Source organism: Coregonus lavaretus (assembly GCF_964263955.1).
Source record: "Coregonus lavaretus genome assembly, chromosome: 13".
In the NCBI taxonomy this organism is placed as follows: domain Eukaryota; kingdom Metazoa; phylum Chordata; class Actinopteri; order Salmoniformes; family Salmonidae; genus Coregonus; species Coregonus lavaretus.
Genome location: NC_140000.1, coordinates 30,023,895 through 30,043,348, shown reverse-complemented (window position 1 = coordinate 30,043,348; position 19,454 = coordinate 30,023,895). Strand labels below are relative to the sequence as shown.

The following is a 19,454-nucleotide window of genomic DNA, read 5'->3' as shown; positions in this document are numbered from 1 at the left end:
CTCATCCAGCTGGTCCTGGGGCTGAGTTCACAAACCTGTTCTACTAACACACTGAAGCCTCAGGACCAGAACATCCAATCAATCAGAATAAACCAAATTACAACACAGTCAAAACAAAACTACATTGCTTATTGGGAAACACAAGCACAAAGTAAAATGCAGTGCTACCTGGCCCTAGATCGACAGTACACCGTGGCTAACTATTTGACCATGGTTACTGATCAAAACCTTAGAAAAACCTTGACAAAGTACAGGCTCAGTGAGCACGGCCTTGCCATTGAGAAGGGTAGACACAGGAAAACATGGCTCCCTGTAGAGGAAAGGCTGTGCAACCACTGCACCGCAGCAGAACCTGAGATAGAGCTGCATTTCCTGACAAAATGTCAAAAATATAAAACAATTAGAATGTGTCATTTCCCCAAATTTGAAACAATTTTTCAAGGTTTCAAAGACCTCTCTGATGAGAATAGACTACCCGTCCTGTTGGGGGAGGACGCAGAGAGCTGTGGGTTGTCAGCGCACTACATTTCTACCTGCCATAAGATGAGGGACAGTGTCTGACAGACCAACCAACCTGCACATGTCCTCTATATTGTTATTGTTCAATGGTTATTTTGACCCTTGGTTATTGTTGTTACTGTTGTCCCATTGACAGTATTGATTATTATTATTTTAATTATGTTAATAGTGTGAATATCCAAAGTAAGCTTTGGCAATATGTACATTGTTACGTCATGCCAATAAAGCAAATTGAATTGAATTGAATTGAATTGAATCGAGAGAGAGAGAGAGAGAGAGAGAGAGAGAGAGAGAGAGAGAGAGAGAGAGAGAGAGATGGTTATTTGCACATACATTTCTTTATTCTTTTGGAACTTTTGTGAGTGTTATGTTTACTTTTGTTTATTATCTACTTGACTTGCTTTGTCACTGTTAACATATGTTTCCCATGCCAATAAAGCCCTTAAATTGAATTGAATTGAGAGAAAGAGAGAGAGAGACAGAGAGAGACAGAGGGACAGAGAGATTGACAGAGGGAGACAAAGACATAGAGAGAGAGGAGAGAGTGAAAGAGTGAGAGAGAGAGGGAGAAAGAGAGAGGACAGAGTGAGAGGGACAAAGTTACTCATGAACGTTCCTTTTAGAATGGAGAGAGTGTCAAGGGAAGTCTTTAGGTTAAGTTTCAGAGTTTAAGAATGAAAAAGTACAGTGCAACACACAATGCATTTATCACCTGTGAGGTAAGTTAGAGGAAGGGGTGAGTGACAGGTGAAATTAAACCAGAGCTCTTTTTCAATTATCTAAAAAAATCCTCTCCACTTCTCCTCTCCTTCGATGCATTGATCTGGAAGAATTGACAAGGTGATGATGAGTCAGCCTGAGGAGGATGAGTTGCCTTCATCCATTTTGTTTTTCCAATCAGTGCAGATGAAGAGGAGGTGGTGAGGACAGATGTTTTAAGCAGTCGAGACAGAGCCTTTGTGTCTGGGATCCATCAATAGACATGAGAGAGTTAGCCTTGAGTCAGTTCAGCAGAGGACATTTCCTTTGTACTAACCATCAAATGTTTAAATGGAGGTATACAGAACCAAACAGGCAATAATGCGAGAGTGTGTCACAGCAAGGTTCCATTATTAAGCCCATTCTATCTATTGAATGAACTCACTCAATTTTACTGTCCATCTCTCAGACTCTCTCAATAAATTAGCTATTGTGAATCATCCAAACACGTCTGCAGGTGAACGTTAGAAATCGACTTTAAGAAAATTAGCTAACCTTCCCCTATAAGTGGGCAAGGACTGATGCTCGCACTCACCCCCACACACACACTCTGACACTCCAAATACATGCACGCATACACACACAGTCGCCCGTGCTTACGAACACACACACACCTATCAGTTAGTTAATCACTGCCTTGACACATCCAGGAATCGTATTCAATGTAAAGATGTAAAGAGAGAGAGCATGTAGGGATGCTCAGAATTTAGAATGACAGCCTGCTTTTTACGGTATCGGAGACTGACAAGTAAGGTTCTGGCTGCGAATGCGCACAAGGTCACCTTTCATCTCAACTCAACCACACACGTGCACAAACACTTGAGATGTGCTCGGCTTTAGACAGTCTTGAGTGTGAGTGGAAAAAAAGTATTGCACGTGTTTGAGTGTGTGTGTTCGTGACTCACCGTAGCCGTGCGACCTCTTCATATGCAGCTTCATGTTGCTCTTCTGTGTGAAGTTGATGCTGCAGATCTCACACTTGTAGGGCTTCTCCCCTGTGTGTTTGACCGTGTGTACCTGCAGGGCACTCTTTTGGTTGAAGGCCTTGTCACACTGGGAACACTTAAAGGGACGCTCACCTGCACAAACACAGATAGACACATTCTCAAGACTTTAATGAGTACAAAGGTTACTTGCTTGCTTGCAAGTGGCGGTGCAATTCGCCGGATGAATACAAAACACACATTCGAATTCAATCTTGAGTGTGCGGTGAAGGCAATAAAAAGTTGTCTCGCACTAAAATAAGTTTGAAATATGGAATAGAAGTACTTCTAAAAAGTAAATGCGCTTACAGTAATTGATGCGTTGCAGTATATTCCTGCAAGCAATAGCACTTTACATCCAATTTAATAACATTTTTATAAAAAATGTAAGGCATTGTCAGTTAACATTATCTGCTGAAAGGTGTGAAATGCCGGCAAAGTGTAAATCAGATTTACCAATATAACTCGTAGTCTATTATGCCAATTCAGAAGAATAGCGTTGCGAGGAGATGCCTCCCCACCAGATTCCCATTTAGAAAGGATAGTGTACGTAAGGCCTTTAGAATAATCTTGGAACATAATGACCTGCCATAATTGGTACCATTACAGTAAAAAATACATTCTGACATATTTGACTGAAATTGAGGAGACCTGTTATGTCTGTAAGTTAGTCCATGGACATTATGTAAGTACCTCTGCCTCAATCTAAACCATGAAAACTGCACTGTGAGAAAACAGCCACACAATTTGGTGAAGACAATGGCTCCCCACTTAAAATAGCTCTCAGAGTGAGGAGAAAATGCTGCCTCTCTTCTGATGTGGAGATGGAGAGTAAAACCAATTTCCAGTACGGAAAGGCCCCCCGTTAGCGTAAAGAAGCACTAAGAGCAACGGTTGTGATTGTGATGCTTTTCGCTTGCTGATGTAACGCTAGCAAGCTAGGCTACGTCATAACATGTCGTGTGTACAAGCGCCCTTACAGCCTCTCCTGCTGGGGACAATAAAAGGTAAGACTACCGGTTCAGCTGCCCCAGTGGGCTCTTCAACACACAACATTACAGTAATCTCACCCCGGCCTGCCACTGACACAGCCATTGAGTGGGTGGCCATAAGAGTAGGCACCAACATGAGTCAAAACATTCAAGTCGCACTTCACCTTTGTACTTACCTCTACAGAACAAAATGTCCCAATTCTAAAGAAGCAAATGCACATCCTACTTTGTCGTGTCGGGGTTGTGTTAAATTCACCTTAGGAGAGAACATGGTTGCTTTGCTCTGAAAAAGTTAATTTGGTCATTTTGACATTGAGGCATATACATGAAATCATTTTCCTGAGGTCTTTGAAGTGTCCCAAATGCCTGATGGAAGGTCACTCTGGTCGAGGACTCGGATGGCAACTTCCTTCACATGGTACATTTTTACTTTCGCTCCTTCTTTGTGCTCAATGAGATCTGATACTCAAGGCTGGGGTGTACAATAGTTCTAAATAGAATACTAGTCAGAGATTTATTCGAGTGAACGCTGTGCGTGCATGTGTGGGATTACCTGTGTGTGTGCGGTTATGTCTCTCTAGTTGGCTGGGCTTGGCGAAAGCTTTGTCACAGGAGGAGCATTTGAATAACTTGGGCCTTTGGGAGCCCAGTGAGGGTCCTCGCTGGTGGACACGCTCGTGCTCCTGTAGGAGAAAGAGGTCAGAGGTCCGGGGACACTTAACAAATATTTCAGAAGAAAACTTGAAAAAGAGCAAATACGTAAAAATAAACTGCAATTTTCACGAGAAATGGCAGCCATACTCTTCAAACCAGAAAGAACAATCTGGAAAACCCCAGATTCTAATGATGAACCATCCAAAAAAAACAAAGTCTACTGAAAAAACATAAATAAAGCCTTAAGTCTAATGACTACCCCCATCAAGAAACTCCAGTCTAATAACGAATCCTCAAGAAATTCCAAAGTCTAATGAAGAAGTATCAAGAAAACTCCTGTCTAGTCATGAACAAAGAAACAAGAAGGCTAGTAGCCCCCTGATTGCTTTTAAGATCAAGAAAAAACAAATCAGTAACTGAAAAAGTTTATAAAAGTTGCAGCACCATGCTAAGAACATCCTCTGCATGTTCCCAGAGTCATAGAAAAGTCTGGGCAAGCAAACCAACTACTCAGACAAACAAAACATTTCCACAACTACCTCACACTCTGTACGTGTGTGAGTGTGTGTCTGCGCGTGTGAATGTGCATGTGTGAATATGAGCTTAAACTTTTGGTCTGGCGGGCCAAACTAAATGTTGTCAAGGGTGACGTTTGGGCCTTGACCTTTAAATAAAAGCTACTCTACTCCTAAACATTATTGCTAAAAGTACTGGTATTTCCCTCTTAACTATTGCTGAAAGGGTTGCTCTTTGTCTCTCTCCATCGCTAAATTATATCATGAAGTTAATGAACCCAGCAACAGTTTGTAAAGTGGAGAAATAAAACAAAACATGAATTAAACATTCTCTAATCTCAGACACCCAGAACTAAAATATTTTGCGTAATTGCATCAGATGCTTGATAAGCTTAATGTACTAACGAAGTATCCACCCCTCTAAACGGAAACTCAGCCAGTTTCAGGGAAGTCTATGGGCCAAATGTCCCCTCCCCTTCCGAAAGATGCGAGCAGCTGCGAAATCGTGATTTGTCCAAAACTATCAGTGATGAAAAATCTGCATACCGGAACAAAGTTCCTTGTTTGTTGTCACATCCCAGTCTGTCGGCAGATGCTACTACCATTTATGTTAAGTGTATCTTTCCACTAGAGATAAAACCTTCTCCAATACTGCTGAGTCAAGGTCCACATTTAACAATAGTTTTCCCCTAATAAGGAGCACCGGGAAAGAGATAACAAAACTGGGTCACGTTCAGTGCACTACCTGCTCCGTTTCAAAACATTCTCTCCTGTTTCATACCTACTGAACAGAGCCCTGGCTTACCAAAGCCAAGGCTTTAGATTAGGTAATGCGTGGTGAGAGGGCTCTTTCGCGACAGGAGGAAAGACTCTGGGGTTACATGGGGCTGCCGATTGGTACGGAACAGGCTTTGATGTGGTTCCAGCCGTGCTCCCCCTATCCAACGGTGCGTTTAATTCCGTAAATGAGATACGGATAGCTTTTGGGAGCAGGGCATACGAGGACTAGGAATGAGGGGGGCGTCACTGAGCCAGAGAAGATATACAAGTATCTTAACACACACGAACGCTCTCTGAATGACGCACAAGCAAACACACATCCAATATGCTCTCTCTCTCTTGTTCATACACATGGACACAGACACACCATCAGGGGATCACACATGTCATATCAGGTAAAGATGGTCATACGCTCACACACACACACACAGACAAGGACAGAGGAGGACGTATAGGAGTTGAAGAACAGCATGGCTCTGCATATAGACCTAGAAAGGTGCCTTGCCTCTGCATATAGACCTAGAAATTAGGTCAAGCTCCTCCAGTCCTGTGCCCCTCTTCTCTCCTCAGTGCTGTGAGCTTCCCACTGTTTACGTGCTGGAGTGGAGTTATTAAATGGAGAGCCTCTTCTCCTTGGGCAGCCGTATCCTCATATGTAGAGTACGACAGCGTTGTCAGAGGAGAAAAAGTTTGCACTCGAGAAAATTACCCTTGGCCTAAAAACTATCTGAGATTGGACTTCAGCTGTTAACTTTTACCTCTCTCTCCTCCCGGGGCTATTATTACCCTGTCAGGAGGCAATAGGTGTTTGGGACACAGAGAGAGGGAAGAGTGACAGTTAATTTATCGTTCTTACGAGACCCCGTCAGAAACTGAAGCAGCAGAAGAAAGTCATTGTGCTCAGGTCCTTGAAGGCAACTGTGTTTAAACTCCCCTGAATGCTGAGAAACTCTCCGCTATTTGACTCCTGTAACCCACTCCTAACCCCGTCCCACCGCCTGGAATACACTCAGAATACACTCAAGAGTATTCAGGCACCAGAGGGGCTACTCTGCAGTGCTGGCCCCACAGGAAACAATTATCCAGAGTTTAGCCTCCACACACCTCTCCTCCCAAAGGAGACTCCAACTCTGCTCTGAGGGCAAGACAGGGCAACTACTATCAGGGAATGGAAGGAATACATACAACATATAAATGTGCTGTAGTGTGTGTGTGTGTGTGTGTGTGTGTGTGTGTGTGTGTGTGTGTGTGTGTGTGTGTGTGTGTGTGTGTGTGTCTGCCCAGACCTACTGTGCTTTTTTTGCCACACACACTGCAAACTTGACAGTGTTCTATGCTATAGTCCAGTCTCCAGTGTGTGTTTGGGTGAGTGTGTGTGTGTGTGTCTGTCCATGCTTACCTTTAAGTGAGTAGCTCTTTTGAAGGCCTTGCCACACTCTCTGCAGACGTGGCAGCGGTCCTTTCCGTGGGCCTGCCTGCAGTGGCGTCGCAGCGTGTTGGCGCTCTGACACACCTGATCGCAGTAGAAACACTGGTTCTGCTTCTGGTTCTCCCCCTGGTCCTCCTTCCCCATTGCCTGACCCTCCTCTGATAGCTAGTTTCAACACAACACACACACACACACGTTACACACACTATCCTACCCACCGCCCGGTCCTTCTTAGACAGCTGGGCCCAGATTCACAAAACCTTCTTAAGAATACATTTCTTCTTAACTGCCATTTTATCCTTAACTATAGACTTATGAAGAAAGTTAAGCAAAGTTGCTATTCCTCAAGAAGGTTCTTGGAATTTTCTTGCGCTATTTCTTATGTTTCTCCTTAAGCAAAAAGTTAAGAAGAAATTAGATTCTTGAAAATATTGGAAATGTTCTTAATTTCAAAATAGCTAAACCCTTGTCTTAAACTCAGGGCGGTGAGAAAATAAGCTAATGAAAGCAATTGAACATGTTTAATTCACTCACAAACTTCATATGAAAGTTTCAGTATTAATTATTTGAAACCCAAGAACATGTTTTAGAACAGTAATCTCAGTACGAAATATGCTAACATGATTGCCATTGCTAGCTACAATAATTTTAAGAAGATATTTAAGAAGTTTGTAAGAAGATATTTGAGAAGTTTGTAAGAAAATCATGAAATCTTAAGATATTGTTGAGGAATTGCACTTACAAACTATCTTATGAACTTCTTATTGATTTTCTTAAGAAGGTTCTTACGTTTTTGGTAAGAAGTGTTTTGTGAATCTGGGCCCTGCTAACAACACAACACTCGTAAAGGTACACGCGCACGCGCACGCGCACACACACACACACACACACACACACACACACACAGTGACTGACTGACCCTGTAAACATTGTCGGGCTGTCCCTCAGTGGCCTGGGGGTGGTGACTGACCAGTATGACCTGCTGGGTGGAGCCGGCCTGTTGTCCTGAGAGATCCTGGTCACTGAGCATAGTTTGGTACTGCTGACTCTATGGAGAGAATATACTCACTGTTACTGTGTGTGTGTACACGTTTTACTATACTTGTGAGTACCAGAAGTCCTCACAAGAATAGTAAACCAACTAAAATTCAGAAAAGTGGTCCTCACTTGTAAAAAGTATATTTCAGGCTTAGGGGTTAGGTTTAGATTTAGGGTTAGAATTAGGGTTAAGGTTAGGGGAAATAGGATTTTGAATGGGAATCAATTGTTGGTCCCCAAAAAGTATAGTAAGATATAGCTGTGTGTGTGTGTGTGTGTGTGTGTGTGTGTGTGTGTGTGTGTGTGTGTGTGTGTGTGTGTGTGTGTGTGTGTGTGTGTGTGTGTGTGTGTGAGAGAGAGAGTGAGTGAGTGAGTGTAAGCACGCCCGTGTGTGTATTTTCAGAGTGGTTACCTGTGTGTGTGTGTGTGTGTGTGTGTGTGTGCATGATTGTGTGTGTGTTTCAGAGTGGTTACCTGTGCGTTGAAGTTGAGCGTAAATTGAGGTTGAGCGTCCAGCATACCCTGTGTGTCTGCCAGTGTGAGAGTCACGGTGCCGTCGCTGGCCATGCTCGATGACGACATCACCAGGCTCTGGGAGCCAGACGTCTGCGATAGGGAGGTGCTAGGTGGCAGGCTGGTGACTGACAGTAAGTAGGTGAGAATTTAACTTGACAGAAATACTTGCAAGATTTTAATAAGCAATTTTTTTGGCAATGCATTTTCAATGGGCAGAACGATGCACTGTGGGATATGAGAATCGCATGGAGAGCAAGCCATTGGAAATTGACTGGGAGTTGATTGGGCAGATGCCTGAGAACGCCACATGAACAGCAAATACGTGAAAAAAAAGCACATTTTACAGATATTTTCCAAGAGGTCATCAGATAATTTACTTTTTCTCTGCGACATCATTTTAAAATCGTGATGTGAGAGTGTCAAGGGAAATTAGGCCTAGCAGCTTGGCCACAATCACCACTACAAGGAAGTGAGTGACAAAGAGCTTGGCAACGGTGTTCCACAGTGTGAAAATGTGAATGGCCAAGAACCCCTAGTGCCCAATGTGACACAATTCTTCATTCATCCAACCAAAGCTTTACTATCGTCTCATTCTTTCATAATATCTCTCAATTAGATGACTCACTGTTGTTAAATAAGAATACATTTGCAAAATGGCCAACTCCTCTCAATGCCTATTCATTGTTTGTCACAGAATGTTGTCCACTTGAGTTGAGAGGAGAGTGAGGACGATGGCTCCGAGAAGTTGATTAAACTCCACAAGTGATGAGCAGTGAGGTACTGTAATCAGCATGCTAATTGACCCATCTCTCCATCTCTCCCGCTGAAGGAATCACTCAACACACTTTACATCACAGGCCCTTCACTGTGTAATCCAAGTGGGCTGCACAATGGGTGAGTAAGATGCAATCATACACACATGCGCACACACACAGCAGTGCTGCTGCCAATCCTTACCAGTCATGCCCGCGTTGCTCTGAGGTAGGAGGTGGTCATTGCCAATGGTAAGGGTGGCACCTGTGGTTTGGTGGGCGCCCTGGGGTGATGCCAGCCTGATCCCGCCAATCATCTCGCCGCCACCAGGGGTGCTGTGCTGCTGGAGGAGGTCTTGACCTTCAGAGAGAGAAAATACATTTTATCTCCAGCCCACAGTGACGTGATAAAATTATCTTCCCCGGCCCCTTCTTGCTCTTTCTGTCTGCAGTGTTCATCTCTCTGTTTTGGTTTTGTTTACATTTATGCAAAGTTTGGTAACAGAATGACGGCACAAAAAGCACAAACCAGCATTCTGTTATAGAACTTCGCATCTGCACTGTTCGTCAAGTAAATGTGTTTTTGTAAAATTTTCTGGGGAAATTTTTTAAAGTCATGCTTGTGCATAGACTTGTATGTTTAACTTTGAAATCATTGGTTTTTGTTTGGCATAAAACATGTTTTAGTTTCAGTATCATTCGGCTACTGTGAAATTGCCCCTCTGTGATGATGCACTTTAAATTAAATTTGACTACTTAAATTTGAATTCCGGGCAGAGTGGAGGGGAACTGATTCTGAGCTGTATATAGGTATCTCGGATTAAGTTTTGGGTATTGAAGGCTCCATGTATGAGGATGTTCTCGAGTGTGTATGCATCAGAATGAATCAAACTTGTGCCTGTGAGTGTGTGTGTGCTGGTGTGTGTATGTCAATTCACACACAAACACCTAACTTACATTTTTCTGGAATGTGAGTGTCGCAACGACATATTTAGGAGAATAGGAGAGGAGAATTCTTCGTGAACTATTCATACATATTTTGTGTATCTCACGATTAAGTATCCTTGAAGCGCTGTCGATGCATCTGGACAGTCTACCAATTCTAGACTCATGAAAAGACGTGTTCACGCCAACTGTAGAAAACACATTTCTTGATTTTCTGACCTTTTTATCCAGGCAATCACTTTGTGTACTTGGTTTGTTGAATTAAGATGAACAGAAAAATTGATGATTGTGCTCCTGTGAGCCAGCTTATTTAGCTGCCACGTGTATGTGGGCATGAGCGAGTGAGTGCCTGTGGTCTGCTTGTGTGCATGTTTTCCTGTAGCTGTGTGTGTGTGTGTGTGTGTGTGTGTGTGTGTGTGTGTGTGTGTGTGTGTTTTTTTGCGGCTGAGTCCCACACTGATCTGTCATTCTCATTGAAAGCAAGCCTAAGAAGCGGTAGATCTGTTCTATGTGCACTTTTTCTATGCTTCCCATTCTTAAATTTAGTTTTTGAGTCTTTTGCTTTCGGTTTTATACACAAGCTTCAAACTGCTGAAAATACAATATTTTTGGTTATGGAAAATATATTTCACAGCGGTTTAGATGGTACAATGATTCTCTACACTATACGTGCTTGTTTTGTCACATAAACTGAAATTAAGTAAACTATTAGAATTTTAAGCAACCAGGAAATGGTAGACCAATTTATGCATAGTGCATCTTTAAAAGCATATTGAATTGGTGCAAGCATTAGTTGGATAGTTTCCTTCATTGTTAAATCCATGATGGGGAGCGTGCAAGTGTACACTTTGGGAGAAGTATGGAGAATAAGGACAGATCATTTGTGTGTGTCTACCTGATATGGTGAGTGTGATCTCCTGGGGGTGGTTGCCTGCAGCAGTGTTGGCCCCAGCAGCAGCATTGGCCTGGGCCTGGGCCTGAGCTAGAGCCTGGGTGAGGCTGGAGTTGTTGATGGTCAGGGTGATCTCCTGAGCACCATGAGCCCCACTGGACACCAGGCCTGGAGCACTCATCACATGGCTCAGGTCCTGATGACAGCCTAAAGGGAGAAAGAGAAAGAACCGGGAGTTACATAAGTCATCATTAACTAATTGACTCTCTTCTCTCCTATCTTTACTCCATTCCTTCCTCTCTTTTTTTTCTCCTATCCTCTCCCCATTTCATCCCTCCTCTCCTTATCCCTCCCATCTCCCCCCATCCCTCCCATCTCCCCCCATCCCTCCCTCCCTTCCCCTGGCTTAGGCTGACACCCTATGCTGTCAAAGTAGGTCCAGCTGGTGTGAAAGCGTGGCTGTGGAACAAACTCATTGTGACAGTTTCATCTCGGTGGGGCCACACATCACATACACTCATATCAACAACAGAAAGCCGTGGAGCCCAAAAGAGAGGAGAGGGGCCACACATCACATACACTCATATCAACAACAGAAAGCTGTGGAGCCCAAAAGAGAGGAGAGGATATGAGTAGACAAGAAGAGAGAGGAGCTCATTTGTTAAAAAATACTTTAGTGAAACATCTACCCATTTTGTGTTTGGCTAAAAGGAAGCAAACGGATTCGGTGTCTGCGAGGAAAATCCAGATCTTCATGAATTATTCTGTGTGATAATGACCACATTTACATGCACAATAATATCCTGTTATTATTCGGCATACTCAAGTAGTTTGTTTTTTAGTTGATGCATATAAACATCATATCCCGTTTACAATAATCCGAAAAAGCTTGTATCCCGGTTATGAGAAACCCGGATAAGATGCCTGGGATATGCTGATCGAAGACAGGTTACTGTGGCATGTAAACATCTTATCCTGTTTAATGTTGTTTTGCAGTCTGCGCAGGCTGAGTTTTGCATATCATGGGTGTTGTGCGATGATGTTTTCATCTGATTGTCAAACAGATCACTTCAAAAAGTAGACTACCTGCGCAGTTCGATCCACCATAATAATTCCATAATAATTTAGCCTACTATAATTCATTTACTATAATTTTTATAATGTTTCTTCTGCTTATAATTTCCGACATTTGGTAGGCCATATTATCATTTCCAACATTTGGTAGGCCTTTTGTCAACTAAAGTTTGATACACGCAGCTTCTCTTCTGTCATAACTTGTTGCCCCAGAAGACTAAATAAAGTAGTGCTCACCAGATTATTTTTTTCTTACGTCGATAGAATGAATGCATTAGTAATCTAGTTAACACCTGTAAAGTTGTCTGTTTCATTTAGAGACCGGGAAGAAAACACATTAACTCCAAAACAGTCCTGTGCAAAATGACCAAATGTCATCAGTTTGACCGGTTTTAAGGAAATTAAAAGCTGCAAAAATTACGAAACACGTTTCTGAAAAGACTTCTGTTCGTCTTGAGTGCATATTTTATGTGGTTGAAATACTGTCTGCTTGCATAACAGCGTCAAATATAACACATTTCACGCACAGTCGCATTTTCTCAAGAGATGCTGAAAGAAGAAATCATATTTCTCCACTCCTGTTCCCGAGACAAAATTAACATTTGTTGTATAATTTCACTGCCAGAAATGCATAATTCTGCAGGAGTTAAAATTATATTATATGTGAAAGGTTATAGGCCAAAGTCAGTGTCCATATTTCAGTTACTATTCGATTTAACCCATATACTTAAATGAGGAATATTCTGTTTATTTACGGTAACAAGGATACTCATGAGCGGGATATCAAATGTGCATGTAAACAGCATGCACATTTGCGGGATTATACTACTATCTGGAATACTGTGCGCATGTAAACGTGGTCAATGTTAGTATAGGAATGCATATGAGAGGTATTGGGGGAGAAGACGGGAGCACCATGCACCTGTGTTGTCAAAGCAAATGTATGCATCCGTTAAAGAAACAGGTAAGTTGAGGAGAAACGTGAACGGTTAAAAAACATTTAATGCAAAAGGCATCATCACAGTTTTTGCTTGGTACAGAAAGTGCTCCATCTTGAAAACGTGACTGCGGACATGCACAATGTTTTGGGATTGTAGTAACAGCGGACTAATAAACATAATACAAGTGAACTTTCCGAGTGAACTATGCCTTTAATTCTACTGAGTGATCATGTTAGTATAGGAACAGAAATGCGAAGTTCCGGGGAGAAGATGGGACCACCATGCACCTGTGTTGTCGTGCTCGCCAAGGCTGCTCATGGTGACGTGGCCGGGGCCGATGGCGGAGGGCTGCAGGGCCAGGCTGGTGAGCGGGTGCAGGACCACATTGGAGCCGGGCGCCGAGGGGTCTCCCGTGGCCATGAGGTGGGCACCAGGGTGGCTGGTCAGACCTCCGTCTCCTGTCAGGGCATGGGAGAGGAGACATCCCTGCTGGAGAGTCTGCTGGAGGATGGCTGGGTCAATCTGGAGGGGATGGGAGAATCCCAATGAGTCAACACAGGAGAGGGGTGGGGGTAGAGAGAGAGTGAGGAAGAGAGAGAGGGAGAGTGATAGGGGAGCAGAGGAGAGTATGAGAGATGATGAAAAAGAGGGAACAAAGGGAGAAGGAGAGGGGTAGCAAAGGAGAGAGAGGGCGAGAAGTAGGTGACACTGGCAGTGACACGCACGGACACACACACACAGTGCCGCACGCACACACACACCCCCTGGAGCCACTCATTACCTGCAGTGTGATGTTGTTGATGTTGCTGGTGTCGATGCCAGAGATCTGGACGTTGGGACATACTAGGTTGGCAGAGGTGAGCTGGAGGTGGATGCCCTCCAGGGTAGCCAGACCCTCCGATAGAGACACTGTCAGGTCACCACCCGCTACAATACAATCACAAACCACACGATTAGATTAGAAGACCTTTATTGTCCCAAGCTTGGATAATTTGATTAGCATTTTAAGTTTCACAACATCATTAAAGCACAAAATGTCATCAAGTTTATACAAAACACAAAACGGGCTGTTATGAAAAGCAGACTCCCGCTCTGTGATATTTACAGCCATTTTCTATCATTTAAATGAATCACAAACACCCATCTATTCTGGAAGAATGTCACTTATAAATGCATGATGAGCCCAGTTCAACTGTCTAGACTCTAAACCCACCATAAACCAAAATATAAGGTGTGGGACTTTGAGAAATAACTTCACATATTTAATTTTATGCAGATTCTCATAAATAGAAAAATAATTCAGATTTGTCTGTGTTTGCTCAATGTGCCTTCTGTCTGCTTGGAGAGACAATAGGAGAAGGGCTCAGAGTGACATATCATCCACTGGGGGATCTTTTAGGGAACTAGGGGGCTACATGCGGAGAGAGAGCGAGGCTGCCAGTAGCACCCTGAGTTGTGTGCCAGCAATGAGCACTGTGCGTGGAAGCCATTTCGAAGTGCTACTTGATTCTCAAACAGCGCTGTGAGGGAAATTCCCTTCATGGCTGCTTTTTTGGATGGCTTCCTCCTCGCCGTCAGTTTGAAGAAATGACAGATTAGAGATGAAGTTAGCCAGAGTTCAGTCAAAACATTTCAACTCTAAAGTGTTGATGCTTTCAGAAGGAAAACTCCACAAATGTTGTTTCAGACTCCTTATTCCGTCCCAGTCTGTAGACCTAACTAACAGATACATCATACTGTAGTTGTAGCCTAGAACGTCTTAATGAATTGGATAGAAAAAATATAAGTAGGGCTGTTGCGGTGACCGTATTACCATCACGAGTCGTGAAGGCAGTCAAATTCCACGTGACCGTTTAGTCACGGTAATTAGGCTTCTCCAAGCTCTGATGCTGCTGAGTACCAAACTTGCTAACTGCCTGGTACTCAGCACTCTATTGTCCCTCTAATCACTCGGACATCAACGCAAATCTAATTGAAAATCTAATCAAACACTTAATGAGAGCCCATGAGCTCATGTTGCGCAACATTTCTATAGGCTATGCAATTGCGTAAGAAAACAGAGTGATGACCTCTTTAAAAAGAGGAGGATCAGCTTTCTATAGGCTAGGCCTACTATATTTCCCGCTGCCACTGTTTCGATATGTGCATGATAATGGTTCATTCTAAAGCAAAACAAATTTCACACATTATTTAGTATATGTAAAGACAAGATGAAATCAAGAATAGTCTGATGGGTGACAATATTAGCCTATCACTTGTGAATTATGCCAGGCATAAGAAACAAAGCCATTTTTTTGCGACTTTTTCAAATCATAGTCGCACACCTCATGTAGCCTAGCCAATAGGCCTATATGTTTTAATAAAGTTTGTATCAACTAAATAACTTCTTAAAATTAAGCACATTAATCCGCTTTACAAGGGTGTAGAGCCTAACTGGCATATATAAGTAGCGCGTGACTTTCAAGTTTGGGGAAGATCATTTTCACCATAAAAATGCACCTTTGTAATTTACATTTTTACATTTTAGTCATTTAGCAGACACTCTTATCTAGAGCGACTTACAGTTAGTGAGTGCATACATTCTTTTTTTTTCTTTTCATACTGGCCCCCTGTGGGAATTGAACCCACAACCCTTGCGTTGCAAGCGCCATGCTCTACCAACTGAGCTACACGGGGCCCATAATAAAGCATTACATGCATAATTGCATTTGCGGTCACTTTTGATGATGGTGTTTTCCGCTAATGGAACATTTGCGCTTATAGCCTACTACCATGTGCGCATTGCTGCGCTTATAATGTGAAGAAATAGCCTAATAGTTTATGAACATTTTAAGCTAAACGTTCTGATCTGTTGCGTCAGCCACATTGCATAAAAACGCTTTTTTGAAGCTAGTGGTTTTATTAATTTGGGTTCTATCCATCCCACATGTTTGAAATATTTATTTCTCGCACAGAATGGAATAGGTCGACTTTTGTACTATGGGGGATAGTAGACTGACATAGACTAGTGCTTTTGCTGTTCGTTAGGCCTACTCATCTTGTTGACTGCCGAAAAGTAAATGTGGACAGTTCTTCCAATATCTTCAATATGCACCTCGAAATTGGATAAGGACGCGCGCAGTTGCATCCCCGATGTGTCTGTCTTCACTTATAGCCTGTGAGAAAGACCCGATCACATCACGGAGAGCCATGTGAGTGAGAGGCGCTTCGGATTGCGCAGCACACTCAGGGAGAAGGGCACAACGAAGCACTCTGGGCCGCAAAAGGCATGGATTTTTTTAGGGTGCATTACGGCCACAAAGGGGGTGTCGCCGTGAAATTCTAGGCATTATCAAGTGCTTGTCAAATTGTGAATGAGAGACTATTGGAGTGTGTACAGCCTGCGCAAAAAACAAAGCAGAGCTCATGCCTTTCAAGCGACTTTTTTCAAATCATCATTAGAGTCGCATCATGCAGCCAAACATATAGCCCAACGTTTGTAGAACAACTAAAGTTAAATTAATAACTCTAAATTAAGCATATAGGAGTACTTATTTCTTTGTTAACCACTCAACACAGAATAGCCGCATGTGGGCACTCCCTCAAATCGTTTGGAGAAAATATTTACAGTGGGGAAAAAAAGTATTTAGTCAGCCACCAATTGTGCAAGTTCTCCCACTTAAAAAGATGAGAGAGGCCTGTAATTTTCATCATAGGTACAAGTCAACTATGACAGACAAAATTAGAAAAGAAATTCCAGAACATCACATTGTAGTATTTTTTATGAATTTATTTGCAAATTATGATGGAAAATAAGTATTTGGTCAATAACAAAAGTTTCTCAATACTTTGTTATATACCCTTTGTTGGCAATGACACAGGTCAAACGTTTTCTGTATGTCTTCACAAGGTTTTCACACACTGTTGCTGGTATTTTGGCCCATTCCTCCATGCAAATCTCCTCTAGAGCAGTGATGTTTTGGGGCTGTCGCTGGGCAACACGGACTTTCAACTCCCTCCAAAGATTTTCTATGGGGTTGAGATCTGGAGACTGGCTAGGCCACTCCAGGACCTTGAAATGCGTCTTACGAAGCCACTCCTTCGTTGCCCGGGCGGTGTGTTTGGGATCATTGTCATGCTGAAAGACCCAGCCACGTTTCATCTTCAATGCCCTTGCTGATGGAAGGAGGTTTTCACTCATAATCTCACGATACATGGCCCCATTCATTCTTTCCTTTACACGGATCAGTCGTCCTGGTCCCTTTGCAGAAAAACAGCCCCAAAGCATGATGTTTCCACCCCCATGCTTCACAGTAGGTATGGTGTTCTTTGGATGCAACTCAGCATTCTTTGTCCTCCAAACATGACGAGTTGAGTTTTTACCAAAAAGTTATATTTTGGTTTCATCTGACCATATGACATTCTCCCAATCCTCTTCTGAATCATCCAAATGCACTCTAGCAAACTTCAGACGGGCCTGGACATGTACTAGCTTAAGGAGGGGGACACGTCTGGCACTGCAGGATTTGAGTCCCTGGCGGCGTAGTGTGTTACTGATGGTAGGCTTTGTTACTTTGGTCCCAGCTCTCTGCAGGTCATTCACTAGGTCCCCCCGTGTGGTTCTGGGATTTTTGCTCACCGTTCTTGTGATCATTGTGACCCCACGGGGTGAGATCTTGCGTGGAGCCCCAGATTGAGGGAGATTATCAGTGGTCTTGTATGTCTTCCATTTCCTAATAATTGCTCCCACAGTTGATTTCTTCAAACCAAGCTGCTTACCTATTGCAGATTCAGTCTTCCCAGCCTGGTGCAGGTCTACAATTTTGTTTCTGGTGTCCTTTGACAGCTCTTTGGTCTTGGCCATAGTGGAGTTTGGAGTATGACTGTTTGAGGTAGTGGACAGGTGTCTTTTAAACTGATAACAAGTTCAAACAGGTGCCATTAATACAGGTAACGAGTGGAGGACAGAGGAGCCTCTTAAAGAAGAAGTTACAGGTCTGTGAGAGCCAGAAATCTTGCTTGTTTGTAGATGACCAAATACTTATTTTCCACCATAATTTGCAAATAAATTCATTAAAAATCCTACAATGTAATTTTCTGGATTTTTTTTCCTCCATTTTTCTGTCATAGTTGACGTGTACCTATGATGAAAATTACAGGCCTCTCTCATCTTATTAAGTGGGAGAACTTGCACAATTGGTGGCTGACTAAATACTTTTTTCCCCATTGTATATTTTATTCAGCTTTGTTCAATTGTATTCTTCATGCTATAAAATAATATAAATATTTTAAGTAAATCTTGTCTGCTAAATGAACTAGTGTAGCCCACAGCCATTTGGCATAGCCACATCAGGACCTAACATAAGGACAACTCAGAGTATGCTATTATCTTCTTCTGAAATTGACTACATTTTCTCCATATCATGCTTCTTTAGACCTGTCTAAAATAAATAATGGATTTATTGTGAAGGTGTAGGCTATATTACATGGATTTATTAGACTTTTTAAAATGACTTGAAGGCTATGTGTGGAAGCCAGGAGATGCTAAATATGTTTATGTTAATTAACGGTCAATTACAGTGAGACCGACCGTTATTTGCTTGACAATCACCGGCTGATGAAATTTCGTGACCGCCACAGCCCTACCCTTAAGTCTACATAAGATGGAAACTTGTCTTTGACATGAGGCTCACACGAGGCAAATGAGTCTGGATCGGAGTGCCTCCCTGACCCTTCACCGAATTCAAACACATTTGGGGCCGTCTTATTGGTCCAGAAACCGATGGGTTTGAACACACATGGGTAAAGCGGCGGTTTAGAAATTCGTCATTGGCTTTGATACTCTGATTGGTTAGAGACGATCCAATCGCTGATGACTTTGTTTTGTACAACAACCCTCGTGCCCCTCTTCACCACAAACGACTTCAATGATGGCAGTCTCAGACTAAAGTATGTAGCGAACGACAGAGCAGTGGAAGAATTTAGTGTGAGTCATCAGGCTATGAAAAACAAGCATGTCCTTCTGATCAAGTATTCTTGATCAAATATTATGTATACTTTTGCTATTTTACTGGACTAAACTATTTGACCTCACTCAATTCACTGAAATCCCTGAATATGACAACAGTGACAATTCTGCCTAGAAATGAGACAGAGCAGGCAAACCAGTTGTAATGACGCTGTTACAACCAGAAACTGGTTGAAATGACAACATTATGATGTAATGTTCTGCCAGGGATGTAATATCCAGCTCTCATCCTCCCTCTCCCAGTGTATCTGTGAATCTACAGCCAAACACACCTAGTGCAGAATACAGCCCATAAACTCCCACCGTAGGACAGGCAGGGGGCTCTAAGGGAGAGGTTGTGGTGTGCATTGATGAAGCACCCCTTAGCACAGGTCTCCTCAGGTCTCAGGCCCAGTGATATGACACTAGCCCAGTAGCTATAAACACCATTCATCAGCTCTGCCTGGCTGGCTACTGAGAACAGACTGTACTTGGACTCAGGCTTCAAACCTCTCCTCTCAGTCCCAGACTATGGTTTGAATGTAGACTAGGCTAGGGTTGACTGTTCAGGTGAAATATGGTTGCTGTGCTGAGCAGCACTTGGGTGCATGCTTCATGTCAATAGTGGAAGGGGTGAGCTAGGCTTGCATAGGGTAATAAGTATTGGCAATAAGAATGA

General features: G+C 42.9%; 1 protein-coding gene across 1 annotated transcript in view; it reads right to left on the bottom strand.

Annotated features, from left to right (window-relative positions):
* LOC311140566 (zinc finger protein 236-like) overlaps nt 1-19,454 on the bottom strand; it is a 77,301-nt gene that overhangs the window by 1,883 nt on the left and 55,964 nt on the right. Inside the window, exons 23-31 of the mRNA XM_084175682.1 lie at nt 13,571-13,716; nt 13,077-13,311; nt 10,778-10,981; nt 9,143-9,298; nt 8,144-8,310; nt 7,551-7,679; nt 6,602-6,796; nt 3,807-3,936; nt 2,184-2,357 (exon numbers count right to left, since the gene is read on the bottom strand). Of these exons, the coding sequence (XP_084031808.1) occupies nt 2,184-2,357; nt 3,807-3,936; nt 6,602-6,796; nt 7,551-7,679; nt 8,144-8,310; nt 9,143-9,298; nt 10,778-10,981; nt 13,077-13,311; nt 13,571-13,716 (1,536 nt within the window). The remainder of the gene's footprint in view (nt 1-2,183; nt 2,358-3,806; nt 3,937-6,601; nt 6,797-7,550; nt 7,680-8,143; nt 8,311-9,142; nt 9,299-10,777; nt 10,982-13,076; nt 13,312-13,570; nt 13,717-19,454) is intronic.